The following is a 23,086-nucleotide window of genomic DNA, read 5'->3' on the forward strand; positions in this document are numbered from 1 at the left end:
AGGTGGTAAAAGTTGCTCAAGCTCTTGCAAATCTGACCGATAGCCGAGTGAGAATATTCCACCCTCTAGTGGCGGCTGATAAGTGGTGTTTATTGGTTTTGAAATCGGAGACAACGGGACGCGGCTTATCATTCAAGTGCAGGGGCGGAGAGCGGGTTTTCGTTGCGAAATATTCAGACGCAGCCATCTCTAAACAAGCAAAGATATAAAAGTGATCATTGCGGTGGACCTGTGACTCACTTCAAAAACAGATACACTCGGTAGCTGAAGATATTGGAAAAAGCTCAAGAAATGTCATGTGAGCAACCAAAACAGAAACTCCAGAACGGGAGAGTGAAAGAGCGCGGTTCTGAGGAGAAGCGTTAACATTTTTGCAGTTGATATTATAAGATAAATAGTCAATTGCACTGCAAGAAATTTTATACTCTTCTCTTTAGATTATTTGTTTAGATATGAATGATCGATTTATGTATACCTAAGATGATATTGGGTTGCTAACTTTTAAAAGCTGACTTGTTTGTTGCTGGGAAAATGTTGTTCTTATTTTGACTTGGTTGCTAGAGTAACCGTTGTTGATCTTCGTCAATAAATTATTGTTTTTTTTTATAATAAAGAGAATATTTATGTACATGAAATGAATTTAAACTAATTGTGGTTTATTTTTATCGGATTTATGATAGTGCAATTTGTGGATAAATAGAATATACGTTTTTTATGCGATCCTAAAGCCGATCTTGCCCCGTTTCTCTAAGTGTGAGAGCCGAAAAGCTCAGCAACAGGTGAGCTTGCTGAGCGGACCGATTGGCAGTGGAACGCGGACTGAGCGCGCCTTTGAGCCGAGCTTTTCGCTCTGAGCCAAGTGAGTTTTTTTTTCTTGCTTTCTACCGTACGTGTGTGTGCGTTTTTTGTGGCTGTTTTTTGTTGCTGGGCGCGGCAGCAGCGGCAGTTCGACGTGAACTCGCGAGCGGCCAACACGTAAGCGGCGCGTTGTGCAGCTGTTTAAAAAACTCGGCAGCAGAATAACAAAAAAAAAAACAACAAACCCCAACAACAGCAACCAACTCGATAATAGGCAGCGGCGCAACTGAAGTGTGAATTCATATTGAGGTTATGTAACGCCATATAGTGTAAAATAAGGCGAAAACAAAACGCACTAGCTGCATTAGTCAGGTCACACGCTCACCTGCAAAAATTCAGATAATTCCCAGCACGCGCTTCGATTCGGTCTTATTACGCATTCGCAATGGAGGACGCAAAAGCTCCAGCAGCAGCGCAGGCGCAAAGTCATCCTTTGGAGGATGTGTCCCTCAATGGAAACGATGACGACAAGCAGGCGCCCAAAAATTGGGTTAAATTCGACGACGAAGCGGATAGCGGTGAAAAAAACAATAACAGTAACGACGGCGATGCCACACAGCAGCAGCAGCCACAACAACAAAACAAGTTAACTCTGCCGCCACCGCCGTCGGTGGTTAGTAGCAACAACAACAGGCGGGCGCGCTCGCGCAGTCCGGCCGCAACAGTAACAACAACAACAACCACACCTGTCCAGGTAACTTGCTCACTCTCTCCTTCCTCGCATCTTCCTCTCTCGCTCTCTGTCCCGCTTACTCCCCTGCGCCCTCTCGCTAACGCAACGAAACGCATTCCAATGCAAGTCAGGCCCTTGTTGGCCCTCTCGCTCGCACACCCGTTTGGTGGTACAGTAAGCACTCGCATTAGTAGAATGCTTTGGTTTTAAGAAAATAAATACAAATTTTAATAAAAATTTTAAAAGCGTAAACAAAGAAGAGAAGCGACTCCAAAATTTTATGAATTTTCCAATTTTGTATTGTCAACTAAAAGTAGGATTTAATACTCGCATGTAGGTTATATCGAGTCAAATCGTATAATGAAGTACAGATGTACGATAGCATGAAGTCAAATTGTTAAAATTGTAGTAATACAATTGTAGTTAATCAATATGCTTTAAATTGGTTGCTATTTATAGTATTCTAATAATGTATTTTGCTTGTTGTGAATTATCACGTCATTTAATATAATATATCACAGATCAGTAATAAATATTCAGTTGCCACTTTTCTGTTGCAATGTTTATTTTTTCTGCTGAAGCAAAGTTCTTTCTATTTCCCTCTCTCAGAGCGTGTAAAAGCACCTTCATCAAGTCCTCACTGTTCTTTTGCTGATGCCGCCTAATGTAGTTGTTATGTGAAGTGGCTTGGGTTCTTAACTGTCTTCTGCTTGATTTTGGGAACGTTGCACGCATGACAAATGAAGTTGGTTGCCCAGCTGAGAGTTGGGGCTGAAACGGGTCCCATCCGGTGATAAACTCTGACTCAACCTACCTTTACTTTCGATGCCTTTCATTCAGTTACCTCTAAAAAGAAGTAAACACAAGATTCTTCTGAGAGCATATTTTAGATTCAGTTGTTCTAAAGCTACAAAATACATAGCTCAGTTGAAGTTATTTTATTCACTTTTTTATTTAACTTTTTATTTAGATTACTCTTACTGTGGTAAGACGTTTTGTTGACGAGTACTGCAATTGTAAAAATATTTCCGCGGCCATGCTGATTATTTGCTTTTTTGTCGTAAATATTTGTCATTTATCTTTTTATATTTCATTTCGCTCACAGTCTGGGGGCTTCAATTACTTTGCACAACCCTGACACTTTCATTTCAAAATCGTTTATAATGCGATAGAATTTCAGGGTACTACAGTGGATTTAATAAAATAAGCGAATGAATTTAATAATTTCAAGGATCCTGTTTAGTTTACCTTATTACTCTAATTTTTACTTTGCGATTTCAAACAATTGAAATAGAGCATTTAAGTACTATTATGATTCATATGACTGCTACTTTGCTGAGATTCAGCTATATAATTCCCACTTATCTTTTGTTTTAAAGTTTACACCAGATTATCAAAAGTTTTGTTTTAGTTTGCCTACCTAATAGTAAATATTAATTTACCGAATATAATCTTTGTTTGGATTGCTTATCGAAAGTGATAGTCAAACTACAGAAAAGTGGAATGCCAAAAACGCTTTGTTACGTTGCAATTGTAAGATATTACGAATTTCTATCTAGAGAGAATTAGATACAACGTAGAGCAACGTCGGATTTGCTCAAGAGCTGAACGAAAACCAATAAATCGCATTTGGCTTTTCAATAACAGGCCTTTTGAAGTCAGTGGATTGCCTTCAGAAATCTGTTTTTGTCAACGGAGAACGTGCCCTGCCCCAAATTGCTTTCCGTTTTATTGTCGCAATTGAATGCGAACTTATAGTTGTAAGTTTTAGGCTTGCAGCATTTTAAAGACTGACTAAAAATCAATAAAATTGATTTTGCTTAGCCATTTGCATAATTCTCATGGTGGCTGGCCAGCGTTTGACCCTTGGGCCATTGTCGTCTTAAGGGCAAGACCATTGCAATGCTAAACCATACTTGTTTGCCTTTCCCCAGCGCCCGGCAGTTTCCTCGACCACAGCTGCGACACCGGGCGAAGTGCAGCCGCATGCCCCTCCGCCGGATGTGGCGCCCGCTGTTCTGACAACCGAGAGCACGCACGTTAATCTGAGTGCATCCGGCAGTGGCATCGTCAGCGGAGCAAGTGCGAATGCAAGTGCGAGTGGATACGCACCTGGCCCGGTCCGCCATACCCCGCAGCTACTAAACCAAAAAGCCGCCGCCGCCCCCTCTCCGTCGTCCGCTGGGGCGGCATCCTCCGGCCATCAGCATAATGGAGGTGGCGCCAACGGAACTGGAATTAGCCAGCCGGCGGACCAGGGATCCGGGATGCGCACAATCGAATTGTCAACGGGTCGTATACGCGAGGGATTCGGTGAGTGATTGACAGGAATTTTCGGAAACATCTATTCCCACTAGCTAGTCAAAAATATCAAAATTAATTCATAGGTATTGGTTGTTTACTTGTTTTGATTTGAATAATTTATTTTGTTGACAAATATGATGTCCTCTTTTAGTACAATTTTACGGTTTAATTTAATAGCACTTATATTTATATTTTACACCCTATAGCAAATGGCGATGTGATTGTCACACTTCTGCCGGCCAACACGAAGTGGCCGTGGATAACCCCTGCCATATTCCGTCCGGAACTGGTGCCCGAGGAGCTAATGGCTCAGGGTCTGACGGTAAGTCTGGCTAACTGTTCTAACTAGAAATAGTTAAATATAATTCTAACTTTCCAGCTCACTGTGGAGGACTATGTGAACGCGATGGAGACGCTGGTGAACGACTACCGCTTCACAGTGTACAACATCTGCTACAAGCGCATCCTGGTCTGCTGGATACTGTTCGCCTTTACGGTTTTGCTGGCCCTGCTTTTCTCCGGACTGCAGGGCGTGGCCCTGTTCGCCCTGGGCGTGGGATGGCTCTTCCTGAACGCGGCGGCCATCTTCCTGTGCATGTGGGTGAAGCTGCGCCTGTCGCGCGGCCTTGAGAAGTGCCTGGCCCGCGTGAACCGACAGCTAATGCGCCACAAGATCCTGCTGGTGCTGGACGATCGGGGTCGCATCTCGTGCCACAAGGTCAACCTGTGCTTTATGTACTTTGATGCCACACAGTGCGTGAATTTCCTGAACGAGTTCCTGGAGCATACGGAACAAACTGGTGGCGATGCCATCAAGGCGGGCTGGGAGGCGAAGCTGGACATTGACCTCAACGATATCGTTATCCAGGGCAGTCAGCCGGTGCGAATGCCCCGCAAGCAGGTGAGCTGGAAGTTTACGTTAACTATCGGAGGGGGTTGTTTCTAAGTAGGGGTAGTTGACTTCATCTCCATCTCCCGGGATCGCACTCGCAACCCAAATTACCACGTCTTTCTCTCACTCACGCCCCTCATGATCCAAATGTCCAACTACTCTCTTTAGGCCGTGGCCCAGGAGCTGTTTCTGAGCTACCTGCAGCGCTGGGGCAAGGACTTCCTGCGCCGCCGTCTGGATTGGACCGTCCAGGAGGCCGGTGTCCACGAGACGCCCCGCCATCTGCAATCGTCCATCTGTCCGTGCCAATACGAGGAGGAGTTGTTGCGCAACAAGATCAAGATCAGCCTGCAGCACCGCCACTGCTGCGGCATCAACTGCATGGGCTGCTGGCTCTAATCCCTGACATGTAATCCTCAAAAATGTTTCGTTTTTTAGATTGCCGAGAATCTATTAAATGTTTAGCCAAAAAGATTGAAACGGTTATTTTATTATCAATATTTTCTTTGACTCCATATTGCAGTTTAGCACTTAGAGTGAATTTTATGTATAGAATAATCGAAGTATCTTTTGTTTTCCAGTAATAGTAAAATAATTTAAAATATTTTTAATCTTTTAAAGCTAAAACGTATATCATATGACATTTTTATTTTTAAAGGGATTCCGAAGCTTTTGAGAATCCTTAACTAATTGCAAAATAGTGTTTCCCAAGTAAATTTTCAAATAATTGATTAATTGAATGTATAGATAGTAGTATAAAGTCTTTGAATAAGTTTTTGGAATGTTTATTATGCGATTGTTTTAATAGTATAAATATTATATAAACGTGTTTATTTATGTAATGTATTAATTACATTTTTATGTATCCATTGTATCTTATGACTTGTATGCACTTACTTACGTATGAAATTTGTACAAATTTCAGCTGCTGCCGAAAAGTATGCAGCATCCTCAGAAAGTAATTCCGGCTTACTAACCTCATGCCACATACAATCATCATTGCCCACGTTCCTAACCCAACTCACCAGCACAATCCAAATGCACCCAGCCCTATCTGTTTACCCCGTGTCTCACCACCCGATCTCCCCCGAATCTCTGCAGGAGCGCGGTCTGCAGCTGTTCCTGCGCTACGGATCCCGTTGGGGCATGGAGGCCCTGAGGGGCCTGGTGGACGTGACCCCCTTGGAGCCGGGACGCCACTGCGGACAGTTCCAGTGCCCCTGCCAGTACATCAAAGAGCACCTGCAGTGCAAACCGCGAGGCAAGTTCAAGTGTTGCAATTTAGTGCATTGGGTGATGGCATCTGAACGCTACGATATCGATAGTTAAATCTTGTTGTTCTTGTGAATGTCTGTGTGCTGTAACTAAATGAATTTACCGAGAGGCTTTGTTTGGAACCCATGAATTTATATAATCTCCAACAATCGCGTTATCCTACATGGAAAAACTTGCCAATTTTCCGCCTCTTATGCCAATGATCGACTCTCTTTCGTTTCAGATGTTAGCCCATAGGGCTGAGGCGAAATTTTGGGGGTCCATTGGCATCCTTCCTTTCTTTCCTTATCTATAACTCTTCCTTCTATGCCTTATTATATGTGTGCTAAATTAACCCAACAGATATTTCTAAATTTTTGATAAGCCACGTTCTTTTCATGCTTCCGCAATTGTACACAAAACAGTTGCCATAAACAGCATTGGCCAAGTAGTTTGGACCCGATTCCCCTTGTTTGGTGGCTAGAGATTTAGCTGTTTGTTGGCCACAATAATACCCAAGCACCCACACGATTTCAATTGGTGAAAAACAGAAATACTAAGCCGTTTCGATATTTTTATTTCAAAAACAAGATTGCGCTGCATATTATATACAATATATTAATCAAGCGAATGAACATCTAACATAAGACCTGTACAAATTTGCCTCTACGAAGTACTTATAACTTGTTGGTGTCACAAATAAATGTCAAATATACGTGTACAGATATATATATGTATTATTATTTGTCAGTCTTTTATTAACTGTCATCCGTTGCTTAATGATTCTATATGTTAACTTTCGTTGAACGCCTCTTACAGGTTATCCATGTGGTTGCATTGTCTATGGTTCGGATCCCAGTTTTCAGTATCGTTACTAGATATGTTCTGCCTCATTTTATCATTTAACCCAACTATCGGAACTCAGTGTGTGTTCAAAATGTGCAGTTTTTAAATTGAATGTTATGTAAGGTATTTCAAATAAATAAACAGTTCTTCCGCATTTTCAGTTTTCCTGCAATACGTAATAATTGCCGAGACGGCACAAATTTGTATATAGCATATGAAACTAACCTAATTGCACATCAATGTAGGTAAATATTTCAAAATAAAATAATTGTTACAAGTGAATTTCAAAATTGGCACATTTAAAGAGCTACAAAGTCTTTCCCTCAAATATCGAATTAATGTCAAGTTTTTTCAAGCCAAGGACTTACGTTTATGACTTGCAACTGTTCACATGTGAGGTTCCTATATCTCATTTTCTGCTCCCCCCTTTATTTGGGGTTTTTGTGGGCCATGTGCCAGTTTAACTATTATTGCATTATTTTTATTGCATAATTCAACTTAATGTTTTGCCGCATTTTAGCCACATTCGCGTTCCACAAATTGTGGCAAAACTTTTCCCGTTGCCAGAATCGCCCATTTGGTGGTGTTGCATGTGTAATGAGTCATTAACACATTGCCGCATTCGGGACATTCCATTTTAATGCCCGTCGGCCACTTAAATGCCTTAATTTTAATGACATCTCTGCATTCAAATTAGGTGCGAGGCGATTGTATCTGTGCTAACTGCAGATTCTCAGAATTCCCTTGATTGCGGGCTCATTTTTTTGTTTGCCTGGTGGTAAGTATAGTTTTTAGGGGCGATTTGAAACGGAAAATACACTCAACCGGCAGCAGGGCTCTTGCAGAGCCAACGAAATTAAAAACAAAACCCGATTTCACGCTCCAATAAAACAAATTTAAACTCTTGCGGCAGAGGCGGCGTGTGGCCAGAATGCGCCATTAAACTCCAACCCCCAAGAACTCAGTCCAAAAACACAGAACCCAGAGCCCAGCACCCAGAACCCAAAACCAAAAACCCAAGCCCATTTGCCGTGAAACTCTCGAGCAACTCGTTGGCCCAACTGCACTCCAATCGACAGCGAGTCAAAAGAAGTGCAGCCGGTGGCCAAAGGCATTCTGGCACCAGGGGCGCGTAAACTAATCGCAAACAAACAAACAAACAAACAAGCAACACAACCGAACGAACAAACACTAGCACCCACACACAATCATTACGCTTATTGCAAAAAACCAGATCCGGGGCTCATCAAAGTTTCGCCAGCGAGGCGGCTGGTGCTGCTGCTGCATTTTTCGGAAATTCAATTCATTTGTGTAATTTTCATTTGAATTACAGCCATCAAAAGTGCCATGGTTAGAGAAGGGGGCGCCCAATCCGGTGGGCGTGGCAAGTGCTGATGGCCCGCACTTTGAGCGGTTTTCACGGAAGAATGCGAATCTGGTTTCCCTAACTGAAGTCAATTCGAATGCAGTTTCTGTTGAATTGTTAAAATGTTCAAACAAAATGTTAATTTTCGGTTTTAATGAGGTTATTATATGTAAATTATATTCTTCTTAGAATACTGATCATCTAAGAGATGCATTTTAGTAAAATTTACATGAAACACTGAATAAATAATAAGGAATAATGAATAAATAATAATGAATAATCATTTTTATTAAGCTGCTTATGATATTTTTAAATCAATAAATTATATAACAAAATCATTTTCACACATTTAATTTTAACCAAAGATTATTGTTGATTATTTTTTAAATAAAAATTCTTTTTCTCGAATGATTCTTAAGCCAATCGTGTTTACACTTAACAAATTGGGAGTAAGAGTATTCAACTAATCAGGAGGATATTTTTGGGTATTTCCAAATCCTTGTTATTTTTGTTTTGTTTTTTGTTTGTTGTATTCGAGTATTTTTTCCTCCTGTCGACGCTGCCGTCGTCGTTTTTGCATTTATTTTGCGGCTAAAACTTTAATTGAGTTTTAAACCATTTTGCCGGTCCGTCCCGATCTCCGCCAGCGTTTTCACTGCGTCCGGATTGTTTGTGTGGATTTTTTTTTTTTGCTGCCCAGACTGGGCGGGACGAAAAGGGGGCATGGCCCGGCCTTTGAGTGATGAGTTTGGGCTGCAAATGTTTTTATTTTTGGTATTTTTTTTCGGTGTGCCTTGCTTTTCTTTTCAGCCTCTCAGGGATGCCAGGGGATGCATTGCTTTGCCAACACTTTAATTTTCGCATTTTTATTTGTTAGTTTCAGTTTTCCGGGCAGTTTGCATTTTGAGTGCAGGATGTTTGAAAATATTCTACTGCTGAGGGGTGAAAGCACCTGTTTAGTTAATCATAAGATCCTATTCAAAATAAACTGGTCGGTTGTGAAAAAGTAATTAAAAATGTTTGCGAACCATTTATGACTAACTTTGGCCCCTAAAATGAAAAAAAGGCGGATTCAAACTACGTATTAATATCACATAAGGAAAACTTTTTATATTTGCTTTTTAAATGTAGACCTAGCCCACTAGTTTTTGCCTTATTCTGTCAAACTAATTGAAATATATGCTATCAAAGTAGTACTATTAAGTATAAAACATTTTTAAATGCCCATATTTATCATTTTTTACGGCCGGGACTGTGATCTCGAATTTTGCCATTTATTTTCGAATGATAGCGGACTATCCTGTATGCAAACCATTAACAAAATTTGTGCGTCCAAAGGATGCGCACACACACATTAGTGTGTATGCATTTACACCTCTAATAAATATGGCATTAAATCCATTTTGACAACAGGCACCGGTGCGATAGCGAAAAGGGGAGCCGGTGCCCATCTATCATCATAAAAATAAACCGGACAGAGACCAACAGGAACGTGCTGTCTGCCTCCCCCTTTGGCCGCAGTGGTTATAAAACATTAAACATGAAATCGGTGGTGGATCGCGGATGGAAGAGGAGGGAGTGCGGGAGGGAGCGAACCGAACTGTTAGGCTCCCTGGGCCACAATCAACATCATTAACGCGTGCTCTAAAAGCCATTTATTTAGTGGCCAATGCGGACAGGCAGAGCCATGTTAAAAATGCTCAAAGGCTGCAGCCTTTGGGGCATCGAGTGTGAGTGTGGGAAACTATAAATTCAACGCTTTTAGCATAATTGCCGGCGCATGTGCGTGTCGCTCCAGAGACGCTCGAGCGTTGTGAGCGTTATGATAAGTGGTCGCCCAAGGATGTAAGCGTCAACACTGGCAAGCGCTATGTTATGCCCTCAATCCGGCCATTACTCGCCCGAATCCTGCTCTTGTTGGTTTACCACTCATATTGCCGGCAGTGTGGTAATTGCCATCGTTCTGCAGAGTCCAGACCTTTGTCAAAATATTATACAGCTTAATAGACTCGGGCGGCTAAGAGGATGACGGGCTGCTCTTTAACCCTTCTGCGGCATAAAAACACTCGAGAGCTGGCAGGCACTAACACTGGATATTTATCGTTTGTCTAATCGAAGCAAATCAGGTCAAAGTGGTCGGGCGACGGTAGCGGGTTAACGGGGTAAACAGGCTCAATGGGGCGTATGCTTGATTTATGCGTTTCAGGTCTGACTTAATTGCCGCAAATATGCGTGCAGGCCTAGTGATAATAAACATAGCTCTGGGAAGATGGATGTGATGGAGAAGTGACTGAAACTGGTATTATATTTCTCTGGCTTTTCTTTTATTGCACGCTTGCGGCTTGCACTTTAATTAGCATATATTAAACAAGTACTTCTAAAATTTATGGATAATTTAAGTTGAAAGTCGGGCTTTTTAAAGGGTATTATATTTTTGTTTTAGAAAACTTGGGCATAAAACAATTAAATCTTCGCCAATTTTAGACTGCGTCTAGACAGAAGTGTAGCCCCATTCCAGTGTCCCGCATGCTCACCTGTCTGGGCCAACCAGTGATCATCCTGAAAAGGCAAACAAACACATGGCCATTTACAGTCACGTTCACGGAAAAATGTCGTCGACATTTGTAGCTCCTTGGCCATTTTTGCTGCAGCCGTTTGTGCAGCTGGCAGCGTTTATGTTGACGCAGATTTAATTACAATGTTGGTGCTTCGTTCACGTTTATGCCACTGCAACTTGGACTGCACAGTCGTCCTTGTTATGGAAGTATGTGTAAACAGCTCCCGGCAGGAGTGCGATGGTGTGGGGATTGCCCTCTGGCGGGGAGTAGTAGCTGCCGCCTTTGTTTAACAACAAATACCCTGAGCGTCGAACAGTCGCATATATGTGTGACTGACTTCGCCATATTCAGGTCTTTCTGGTCTGGCTCGACTGGTGCTACCTTTATGCACTTTACAAATTGAATTTTCCACTTGCATTCGTAGCGGGATTGTTCCATTCGCAGAAGCCACGTGAAAGACAAGAGAGACCGAGTAACTCTGACAACTTTGTTAGCAACACCTTTTTAGCTACCTTTTGCAGTTTATATGTTCAAGTGTTTATTTTAAAATTGTATATCTTTCTTCTTTGTAATCATAATTTTCAATTAGTAGATTTGTAAGCTATTTTTAACTAACAAATAAATTAATAATAAATAAAAAAAAATTGACTTACCATAACATGATAGAAAATAAACAATACATAAGTTATCTGTAAAAAAAAGAACTTCAGACAATCTAAAATCTCTAAAGATTCCTGTGCCACCTTTACCAACGCGAAATTTCCTCCTTACAGCAAAATTGCATCGCTCATACGCACTGTGAGCCGCAAAGTTAGTGAAAGAGATGAAAATGACGAGAACGCATCGATTATTTGGTATGTTCCATTCAGCCTCTGCTAATTGCTTGGAAATTTCGCTCATTTCCACACCAAGTAATTTCAATGGCAACCGCAACATTTCAACAGAGGCAGCTGCAACAATTCCTATAAACAAGCTGCAACAAAAGCGAAAAAAGGGAGAAAAATCGGTTTGGCCTGGATTCAAATAGAGTCTACGTATGTGTAGGCATTTACTCTCGTTTTCTTCCATTGTGGCCTTGCTTTTGCTTTTATCCATTATACTTCACTCGTTTTTGTTCTTTTCGTGAATTATTGCATATGTGGGCAATTAGGCTCTCTTCAACGAGTGGACTAATTGCTATCCCCTCTATTTAAAATTTTATTGTATAATAATTTTTGCAGCATGTCAAGTTATATAAATCTAATCCCAAATAAACCAAGACATTGATACATAAAGAAATTGACTTGTAATACCTTATCCGTTTTGAATCCACCCCTGTGTTGAGCAACTGCATTTTGTATTGTTCTTCTGCTTGGTTACTTGCGGAAAATTGCATGGTTGTCTGCTACCCAGGACCTGGATGAAAAATACGATGCAGGATGTTGTTTTGTCCTTGGGAATTTAGTAACATTTGGAAGGGCTTGTTTTTGGGCTTTATTTTTGCTGTAAACTTTTGCGTACATTTACATACAAATATGTCACATAGATATGCCACTTATTCACATATATAGAGCTCAATACATATATAATAAGTTATAACTAACTTAGACGTTAGGTATAATTTTCCGACATTATATTTAAGTATTCTGAGCTTCTTAAGTAGGCTTAATTAAATAGTTCTCATCATCATTTTCAACTGCAAAATTTTGCTTGCTTTTCCTGCGGTTCTACATCTAAAGATATATATTTTATTTATTTAACGCGTTAACATTCATTTCAACTTGTATATGATAGTATGAGATAATTATTTACAATGTAAACCTCAGTGCAACTTATAATAATTAATATAATAATTTTTATTTGGATAGGGTCAGGTATGCCCTATGAGCCTCAGATGGAAATATATGTATTAGTAGCACATATAGTTTTCTTTATATATACAGCGAAGTTTCAATGGGTTTATTTAATACTCTTGCCTTGCACCATTGAAATATTTACAATTAATCTCTACAACAAAATCAATCAAATTAAGGTAAATTTCGTATTCATTGAGCTTTTTATTTATTATATGCTCTGTTTGCTCATAAAGTTAAACATATATTAATTGCAATGCAACCCAAATTAATTGAATAAGCGTATTGTTAACAGCTTCATTTTTGGGTTAACAAATTGCTAAAACAATTTCAATAGTTTGTTAAGTATCAGCTCTAAATCCAATAAATTACTTAATACAACACTTTTTTGTTTTAGCTATTGGTTCTCAATTTTTTGTTTTATTTTTATTTGCTCTTATAATTCTGCTAAATTTACTATGTAAATTCGCTATGTATGAGTATGCGTAAATACTTTCATCTAAATGCAAATTTGATTAACCGTATTTCCGTTTTTTTGCCATTCCAGTATTGCATTTTTTTGTTGATTTAATTAATTAATTTTCTTTTAATTGGTTTATACATAATGAAACATTTTTTACTTTCCTGTGTAATGGGAACAAAAACCATAATGATCTCTAATTGCTTTGAAAATTAATTGTGAGAAATGAAATGAAGATATATATGACTTTTTGTTTAGTAATATAACCTTATTTATATAAAACCATAAAAAAATGATTAAATGCTTTCAATATATTTTTTGTTTTTCAATACATTTATGAAAGTAATAGGTACATAACATTTTGTTAGACTTCCGATTAGTTCTAAAGCCCCATCAGTTGCCGAATGTCGGATGTAGCCATCATTATTTGCCGCACTTCAGCTGTCACTTCTGGCCAGCTCGTCCCTAACATGATTTTCATTTTACGCTCTAGTATAAACATATCTATATCTGATTCTCAACCACTGCAGTTGTCTGGACCGCTCGCAGGTCCCACTTCGTCCTCGTTATCCTGGTCCTCGTCTGGCCAAGGTTTGATTTCATTCTTCAAGCTGCTTGTGCCCTAAATGAGTTTCTTTTTGCCTTTGCAATTATTTGATTTCATCTTGAAAACATCCGGGAGCAGAGCATTTCGAAAGTACTTGGCCTGGCAGGGGTGGTATTTTTGGCGACAACCGTATTACCACGGTTGCCCCAAAATGTGCACATTAAATGTTGCCTATGCGTCGCGCTAATAGAAAATGTTCCGATGTGCCGGCCGATAAAATGCAGCAACATTGGCAGCCACCGAACAAAACAGCCAGCCAATATTACTATGCAAATGAGCATTGGCCACTGCCATTGATGTTGCCACTTCCACTGACATTGCCACTGCCACTGCCACAGCCTTTGCCATTGCCATTGGCGTTCGCATAGGCGTTGGTATTGCGTTGACGCGCCACACGGCGTATGAGCAATGTGAAATATGCGCGAATGCCGCGCCCACATCTGTGGGCGTTCGGTAATGCGACTGTTGCTGTTGTTGTTGTTGCTTTCGCTCACGCAATGGCTTCTGCTCTCCCAGCATTCGGCGGCGGTATCGTTGTTGACAACGGTCTCCGGTGAGTTCGGCCGATTTTCCACATTACTCATACGCCACCGACTTGGGGCTGAGACCAGCGATAACGTCGACAGCCAGAGAAGGCTCTGTCCCGCCGCCAGCGGCAAAGAGCTCGATAAACGTTTGAAAATCCCAAATGATTGCGTTTTAATGCCGAGCATTATTTTAGCAAGTAGATTATGCTGCGCCAGTGAGCCTGCAGAATTGTGGAATGCTCCGGGCGGATTACGCACGGGCGTTTGATTGTTATCGCCATTGTTTCCAGCATGGTTGCCTGCGGGTGAAAAGAGCGAGTGGGAAAGCATGTAGTAATCAGTTTTTTGGTTAGTGGGGTTTATGTTTTCATTTATTCTGTGCGTTCGGCGAATACCAAATTGGCACTGGATAAATTATCATCACGGGGTCTGGTTTTGGGTCAGGTCGAGCGGATATTGGCATTGGTAGAATGTGCCATCAAGTGGGGACATGGATTTTGGGTGGCATTAAAGTAAATTGCTCTTCCCTGCCGGCAAGTGTGCTGTGCACTTAATAGTTCGATGGTTGTGTGCGAGGGTTACTTTGCTGGTTAAATCGTTGGATATATGTTACTGACTGAAATCATCTATAAGTTTGCTGGCTTGTAAGGGTTGGTAAATTATGAAACTAGCCTTGCTTATAACTACGTTTGGGTGCCAACTCTAAGAAATAAATTTGTATTCACTTCACTCAGCTTGTTGACCTCCTACAGTTGCCCCTTCCAGAGTTTTTTCTTTATTTACACATATTTACCAGCACATTCCGCCATTTTATAGCGTCATTGTACTTCTTTACAACTCCAAGGCATTCGGACAGCGATTACTTGGCCATATTTCAACGTTCTTTGTCTGCCCTGTCCCAATTGACCACCCACTGTCTCCGGCTGATTGAGTGTCTTTGTGGCGTTTTCTGCTGCTGTTGGTTTTTATGCACGTCATTGAACGCACTTTGTTGACCGCACGTCAATGCCGGATATATCGCTATATATATGGATTGTATATGGATGGGGAACAGTGGTTGAGAGCAGACGAAAAATGACAGTCGAAATCGGAGCTGGTTGCAAAGTAATAATGAGTTTCAACTAAAAAATCATTCCCTAATTGCAGCCATCCATCATTATTCAACTTATTTTCACCCCTTTTGTGAACAATTCGTCCATTGCGGCCCACTGCCATGGGAAAGTTGATGGGGCAGGACCTGCGGGGCTATTAAATATATTTTATCTGCTTTTAATCTTTGGCGTTCGACTTTTCGTCGGCTGACCCCATAAATAACCACAAAGTGGGCTTTAAGAGCGCATTCTCTTGACTCTGAATGGTTTGTTGACTGTGCGGCATGAGGCTATTGCCACAACAACAGTCGGAGTCATAAATATAAAGTGATAGATGGGTATGGGTTGGCGGGCCAAATGCGAAATTGAATTGTCTACAAAAAGCTTTGATATAAAGCGTTGGGAAATGGGATTCTAATGAAATAGGATTCTCTTTAGCGAAATTCTTAAAAATCGTTATGTTAAGTGAGCAATGAGAGCATAATAATTTCGATTCCAACTGATAAACTGACTTCAAAAGTTTTGCAAGCGGAAATCCCCCACGATCCGACCCACATATGACATCCAGCATCACACCGATTGTTTACCTTTGACTGCCTGCTTAAAGGTAAACCTTAAAAGTGCCACATATGCCCCAGGCATTCGACTGATGTCAGCGGTATATAGATTGCGGTGGGTTGGGAAATCCCGAGGTAGCAGACAGTCAATGCCCGCATTTACGGTTGATTGAGAGCACGGCGAAAAGGTGTCAGCCCGACAGGCAGACAATTTTGATGGCATATTTCATTTGATGTGAGGCAATAAATATTTCCGTTTTCGCCTGGTTTTCCTTTTTGTTTTGTCGCATCCTTTTTTTCTGCCTTTTGGCTTAGTCCCCGCATACCTTTTGTGATATTTTATTTATAAGCCGTGGCGCGGAGAAATCAACGTCGGAACTGCCAATCGGCAATCAATCAACAAAAATCATTTCCCAATGCGATTTTGCGGCACATTTTTGCCAGTCGTTTGGCTTGAACTCTGTTAAAAAAATTTTTTAGAATACCCACACTATTTCGGCATTGCTAATTTTTACTAAATATCCATATATCCGAGTGAACGATGAAAAGTGATAGATAGATAGATAGATTTCATATTTCAGCTTAAATGGTTTTTTATCTTAGGTATTATGTGTTTGCAGATTCACATTTAATATATTTCTATCAATATATAAATCTGCTTATATCGAAATTTCATTTTATTTTATCAACAAACATAAATTAAATTCCAGCTGGTTCATTTCTTAATAAAGATTTTATATTCAAAATGAATCAACTCTAACCTTTGCTTTTATTTCATAAATATCATAAATATGAAACACTTATGATATCATAAATTATTTTCAATTATAATCTACCCAGTAACTTAAGCCCACCGTTTCCTATTCTCTTAATGCTTCTTGAACTCAGCATCTTCTGTTCAAGCTTCTTCATTGAGTTTTCCCAGACACTTGGAGCACCCAAGCTCCTATGTTGAATCAATGACGCCCCACCAGGAGTAAGTCCATGCTCTGCCCACTTCTCCCACTAGAGAGATATCCATTCGCCAGGTTTCCCCCTTCCATCCGTAGACTCTCTGCCATAATGAACAGACATTTTATCTGGATTTTTGCATTCTTCTCTTTTCTCCCCCCTTTTTTTTTCTGGGGGCGCTTGCAATGCTCGAATGCCGTTGAAGCCAGAATGCCTCTGTAGCCAAAAAGGGCCGGTGGGGGCTGCCACGCCCCCTCTGAAGCGGTTTGGGCTTCAGTTCATTAGTGCAATCGGTTGAACGGCATTTTACGGACGCGTGCCTTAAATAATTGCATTTTAAATGCAATAAGCACAGTCAGAAATATGCCCGAAAATAGGAAACCAGAATAATAATACCAGTCGGTCGTTGGCCCGGCAATTCAGCAAAGGATTAATTCAGCCCAAAGGCAGGCAGCAGAAAATTTGCAAAGCCATTGTTTATGGCTAATTTAACTGTCTGCTGCGGTTGGAATATCAACTATCACATCCGGAGGGCGTTTAGCCGCCAAATTTGATAGCCCATAAAAACGAATGGAAGTGGACACATGTCCTGTCCACACCTCCGTTCAAAACATACGCTCGCAAATACCAGATAGATGGCCAGCCAGATGAACCTTGTCGTTGACATGGCCAAAATGTCAGTGTCAATCAACAATGTCGCTAGTTTTTATTGCTCCCATCCGCTTGATGGTGTTGCTGGTGTCGCCCGTTGGCATTTTTATTGCTACAAAATGTATCTGACTTGCAAACGGAGGAGGTCAACATATCAACAAACCACAAAATACTATTGGGTAAAATATCTAACATGAAATATTTTATTGTATTTATCTATGTAGTTTTTCTTGTTTAACAAGTGCTATTATTATGACTTTTGTGGTTACGCGGTTGTGTGCATTTGCTAAAGCCGGCTTTAAATTCAATTTATATTGGCAACATTTGAATGCAATAGTAAACAAGTAGATATTTCTTTTCAAGTAAAGCTAAAGGAATTTATTGCCATTTAAAGTTGGCCTGTGTCTTCATCCGCCATTCTCTGTGCAAATTTCGGCTTCTTTGTTTGCCAAAGTTATTGTGGCATAAGCCCCATTTATTGCTTTTTCCGTCAATGCAATGGCTTATGGCACTACAACAGTGCAAGATTCCGGCAGCAGAGAAGTGCAATTTGTATTTGCCACGGAATGCGGATGAATGAAAATAACACAACACAGCGGCAAGCTGTAGGGAAATTTAATTAATCTCCAACGTTTGTGCTAAACACTTGGGCAATATTGTGCGCAGTCCAAGTTTTTCGGACCCAGGAGAAAAGATTAAAATTATGAGATCACACGGCGACGCACTTGAAATGAAAGAAATGCCATAAAAGCAAAAAGGCAACCACGAGGGGCAACTTTGGCCTCGCAATGCGCAAATATAGTTGAATATGCAGCACGGTCCATAAAATGCCACTAAAGGAGAGATAGCCATGAAAAAAGTGGGTGGGGGGAATGCGGTGATGGAGATGGCTTGGAGATGGGTCCTTCGGAGCGGATGAAAGGCTGAAGGTGGATAGAGATGTGGATATAGTACTTACCTTGGGCTCCGTCACGCCACTCCTCAACCCCATAATCAGGCAGAGCGTTAGCCGAGTCAAATTTATTTCTATGACGTCTCTTGCCATCTTTATATATTTTTTACACATTTTTAATTTTATGCAGCAAGCGTCAGTCGAGGAGTGTGCAATATAGTTCAGGGAGAGATCGGGATAACGCGGTTGTTGTCGGTTGTTGTCGGTTCATGTTGTTGTTGGTTGGTTGGAGAAGGGCATAACATGAAAGAAATATTCAAATTAGGAAAGGTTTTGGGAAACAACGAAGAAAAGGGTAGAAATGGAAACCATATAAAAAAGAATTTAGTAATACACATTTACACAGAGATGCCATGGGTAATTGTATGCTAAGGTATTTCTATTTAATTTTGCATTTATTTGCATTTAATAGCCCTTTGAAGCGGCTAAAACGCCGTACAACAGCCAACAAAAACAACAGCTAGCCAAAACAAAAACTGAAATCGCATGCAACTTTTTGACTTGATGGAGCTTAAACGAGGTGGATGGATGAGGATGGGGTGCGGTCTTATGTGGTGTGCTTTCCACGATGGTTCTTGTGTTTTTCGGCTATTCGCGTTGATTACTGTAATTTCAGGATGTTAAGGACTCTTATCGCTTTCACTTAGCAAATCTATGATGTTTGTGAGCCGAGGCTAAGTGATTTTTCTCAACGAAATTTAAAATCTAACCCTTTTACTTTTATCGAAAGATTTAAGAGATTTTGTCACACAGTATGATTTTTATGAAAATAAACAAAATATGATGTCCTTTGTTATGATATTCGTGATTATCTACCCTTTTTGAACCAATTTAATGCATTGTGCTGACTGTGATTTTGTGCTTTGCAGTGCATAAAATTAAAAACCCATTATATGTTGTTCTACAATTCATGACCAAGCAAAAAAAATTATGCTGCGATGCTTATGGTTGAAATTTAATCAATTAGGGAGTTGATCGAATGGCTGTGTATTGCACATGATGTGAATTTAACTTTTTTGTGCCACAATTGTTTGCTTTTAAAGCGTACAGCAAACTTTAACAAGTGAAATGCACTTAATGGTCAATAGAGAAAATAAGTCTTACCATAGCTGCGGTTCAGCAAGGACATTTCTGAAATGATGGCAGTAGTTGGTGTCGGCATTTCTGTAAGCAAAATGGATATATTCATTAGAAAAGTTAGCTGTGTATATATTATTTCAAGTGGTTTTTTATGTAGCAAATGCAAAATATTCTCGCTTACCGTCCAGTTTTATATTTCCATCCGTTTCGCCAAGCGAATTCTTAGCCACGCAGCGATATGTGCCGAAATCGTTGGGTCCAACGGCACGGATTTTCAACTTCATGTACTTTGTGTAACCGCTGACGGTTGATGTGGTCTCGTATTTATCGCCGGCTCGCGAGGTGTCTGAAAGTGCGAGAAATGCGGAAAAACTGTCAGTCGTCAGCGGCGGTGGTCTTTTAAGTGACAATTTTCCAGCCATAGCGATATGGTTGGAAAACAAGTGCATGTACGTGTGTGTGTGTGTAAGGGGAAAAAATCAATTAATTAATGTCACCTGCACTGGGTGGCCGTAGTTTTTGTTGTTTTCGCTGCCGGCCAAGTGCAGTGAAGTGAGTCGTTTTCTCAATCGGAGGACTCCAACTAATTACACCAAGCCCCTCCATACAGAAACCAACACCCCACTTCTTCGCCGAATGTGTGATTGTGTGTGTGTAATTAAAACTGGCGCAGTTCCTCAGCCATTTCCATTGCCATCGCCAACTAAAACTTTTCTCATTAATCAGTGAAAATCTAAAAGAAAAACTTTTGTTCAGCTGCCGTCTGTGGCTTTAATTTCGTTCCATTTCGTTTCGTTTCATTTCGTATTGTGTTGCCTACTTTTTGGGGCCCGGCTATGAAAACGAGAACAAGTAGCTGGCAGTAAGTAGCATTAAATATATAAACTTAATTTCACTTTGATTGCTTGGCGCATTGTAAGGCGATATCGCATGTTATCCATACGTCATGTTGTCCTTTGTCTATGCCACTTTGTGTATGTGTGTGTATGGTGTGTTCTTGGGTTCCTGTGACAAATGTCTTTAGTTTCCCCTGTTTTCTTTTTCGTCAGCACCAAACAATGGGGAAAAACAATTTTCCACATAGCGCCCAACTTGCATGTGACCCGCTCTTGCGACTTCTTTTTATAGCCCCAGTCACCTTTTGTGATACTTCTCCATCTCTCTGCATATGCCATGCCACTACTACATACGTAGGCCCACATGTAAGTCCCTCCGACACGCAAATATATAATTTTTCTCATAATCATCGGCGGCAGCAATTCTTTTCCCTGCCTGCCAAGTCTTTCCAGGAACTTTATACTTTTAATACCAGCCGCAGCGAAGGAAAGTTTCGGTTTCTCGAACTAAATGTAGAATTGCTTGTTCCGCAGACTGGCGCTCTATACGTTTGTGATATATGGCATCTGCTGCAGACAGTTCAGCGAGGGTAGCTCATAAACATATATGTATGTTTGGAAATCGAAATTCTTTTATTCAGAATGTAGCTGAGTACAAGAGAGTTTAAATGGATCATTAAAAATATTATAGTAAAATAGGTATAAATATTTGTATTTATTACTCTTTACACGTAAAATAATAGTGTAGCAATTTTTTTGCGTTTTGATTTCGAAATGTATAAAAGAGTATGGCTTCCTTCTTTTCAAGCTGCCCCGCTTAGTACCTCTATTCATGATAGTTATATGGAACCCAATGGAAAGGCGGTTAAAATTTATTACCCAAACTTTTGGTGGCTGTTGGCCATACATCATGAACGTGGCTTTCATATCTCGTATCTTGGCTCGCATTTTCCTCGCAATGACTTAGTTTTTCGCTTGTGCGTGTGTGCATATGAAATGTCATATATCCGAGTCGCTATTTCCTACCTGGGACAGCAAAAGCCTAGCCATAGATTTCCCTTTGAATTGGGAATGCTATGCCTATCGAACAAACAAAGTGACATTTAAGCATAAAATGAAACCAAATGACAGTTCATCAAACGCTCGTCCATATACATATATAGCTCTATTTTTATGCATATGAGCTGCCACCAGTGAGTCATTGAGGTTGATTTCCATTGAATTTCAGCCTTAAGGCGACGGAACTACATATTCATTGGAAAACTATCAACCCAAAAAAGAAAAATAACATTTGGCATCACCCTTCAAATTTTCCTAACCCTAGCATTTAAATTCCATTTTAATTTAGCAAAACTGCCATGAGTTCCGACATTCAATTCATGGCGTTTATATTTCCCTTTGGTATTTTGGCACAGATGCAAATGTGTCTGCAAATGTGATTATGTTTAAATAATTTCCGCAACAAAATAATATTTTCGGACGTTTTCATTACCACTATTCAATTTGTTTTGCGTATCGATTTTGCGAGTATATTTAATTGCTCATTTCCAATCCACCAAATATGTTTTTATGTAGTTTAGCAAATTTTAAATTTTTCCCGTACTTAACATGATTGAGTTTTGGGAGCGGCGAAATTAATTAATTTTGTTTCCGACATATTGATTGTTTATATGAACTTAAAGTTGGAGGACATGTTACTGTGAACCTTTAAAAAGAAATATCTATTTTTGAACTTTTCCTAACCAATTGAAAAGCCTAATTGTTTTTTAAACTTGATTTTGATGATTTTGGCAATTAAAACGTAGCTGTAGGTATAAGTCTTAAAGGCTTCAAGAGGTTTTAAGCCCGCTTCATACTCTCAGCTTGGGGTGAGTGTTTTGGATCTCTAGTCAGCTCTCTATCTGACACATGTTCAATCTCTGCCTGCCCCCTACATTTTGGCTTCTTCTGAAAACTGTCTGGTGTCAATCAAAGAGAAAACTGTTAAAACGTCATCCCATAAAGATGGGACACTTTAAGGCAGTCCTGTTCGAAATGCCACAATGTAGCTGCCTTCTGTGTGCACGTGTGTGTAAATGTGCATTTTAAGCCTGTCACACAGTGCGTATGGGCAACGCATTTTATGGCGAACCGTTGGACGCGGAAAGCCGAAAACTTCCATGTAAAACAATAAAAAGGGACACCACATTCAACATTCGCTTGCACTGCCTTGCATCTGAAAAAGCGAAATAAACGGGATCAGCTCAACTGAGGTTTTCCCAAGTTTTCATTTTGTTTTCCCTTCGGGCCTTTCCCATGTCAATTTTCCGCTGCACCGGCTCAAGCGTGTAAAGAAGTCCGAGGTGTTGGTTGGCATGCTTGAAAATTACATTGTAAGCTTATTTACACAGGTTTCCTGCAGTTAATACAAGTTCCTTCCTTATTCAAACTTATTTACAGGCAATGCTTCCGAGGACCGATTCACGGCCCTATCTTACCCGATATGATCATATCCCCGCGTTCCGTGGTCCAGTAGTTAATCGATGCTGGATAGGCCTCCGTGTGGCACTCGAGTATAACATCTTGGCCCAAATAGGCTCCCTCCAGCTGATTGGGTATGGAAAGCATCGGCGGAACTGTGAACAAGGAAAATGTATTAATTGTTTAAGCTAGCTGAATCAAAGTGTATTTTATAAATTATAAAAAGTGATAACTACATTATTTCAAACAAAATCTTAGACTGCAAGTTTGATGCTCGCGAAAGTAATCCCCTTCCATTATCTCTAAATTGAATCCATTATGCCATCAAATG

General features: G+C 40.3%; 2 protein-coding genes across 13 annotated transcripts in view; one reads left to right on the top strand and one right to left on the bottom strand.

Moving 5' to 3' along the window:
- The first annotated feature begins 909 nt into the window (after positions 1-909).
- LOC6732235 lies at positions 910-8,243 on the top strand. 7 transcript variants are annotated; one of them, XM_039297031.2, is made up of 6 exons: positions 910-1,552; positions 3,466-3,844; positions 4,042-4,157; positions 4,215-4,736; positions 5,829-5,988; positions 8,161-8,243. In XM_039297031.2, exons 1-6 carry the CDS (start codon positions 1,244-1,246, stop codon positions 8,220-8,222), a joined length of 1,548 nt encoding a protein of 515 aa, XP_039152965.1. In that variant the 5' UTR covers positions 910-1,243; the 3' UTR covers positions 8,223-8,243. The 7 variants fall into 7 exon arrangements, with proteins under 7 accessions (XP_039152965.1, XP_039152936.1, XP_039153060.1 ...); XM_039297126.2 differs by lacking the exon at positions 8,161-8,243 and adding an exon at positions 7,525-7,830 and having other exon boundaries at positions 911-1,552; XM_039297048.2 differs by lacking the exon at positions 8,161-8,243 and adding an exon at positions 6,801-7,109 and having other exon boundaries at positions 911-1,552.
- Positions 8,244-12,211: 3,968 nt separating this feature from the next.
- Positions 12,212-23,086, bottom strand: part of LOC6732237 (hemicentin-1) — a 40,256-nt gene continuing 29,381 nt past the window's right edge. For 5 of the 6 annotated variants that reach the window (XM_016178302.3, XM_039296769.2, XM_039296702.2 and 2 more), the window contains 5 exons: positions 22,773-22,910; positions 19,641-19,805; positions 19,484-19,543; positions 18,386-18,472; positions 12,212-14,476 (listed from right to left, as the gene is read on the bottom strand). In XM_016178302.3, the coding sequence (XP_016024917.1) occupies positions 13,704-14,476; positions 18,386-18,472; positions 19,484-19,543; positions 19,641-19,805; positions 22,773-22,910 (1,223 nt within the window). In that variant the 3' untranslated portion in view covers positions 12,212-13,703. The remainder of the gene's footprint in view (positions 14,477-18,385; positions 18,473-19,483; positions 19,544-19,640; positions 19,806-22,772; positions 22,911-23,086) is intronic. The other variant, XM_039296738.2, reaches the window with a different exon arrangement.

Source organism: Drosophila simulans, chromosome 2L (genome assembly GCF_016746395.2).
Source record: "Drosophila simulans strain w501 chromosome 2L, Prin_Dsim_3.1, whole genome shotgun sequence".
Taxonomy (NCBI): Eukaryota; Metazoa; Arthropoda; class Insecta; order Diptera; family Drosophilidae; genus Drosophila; species Drosophila simulans.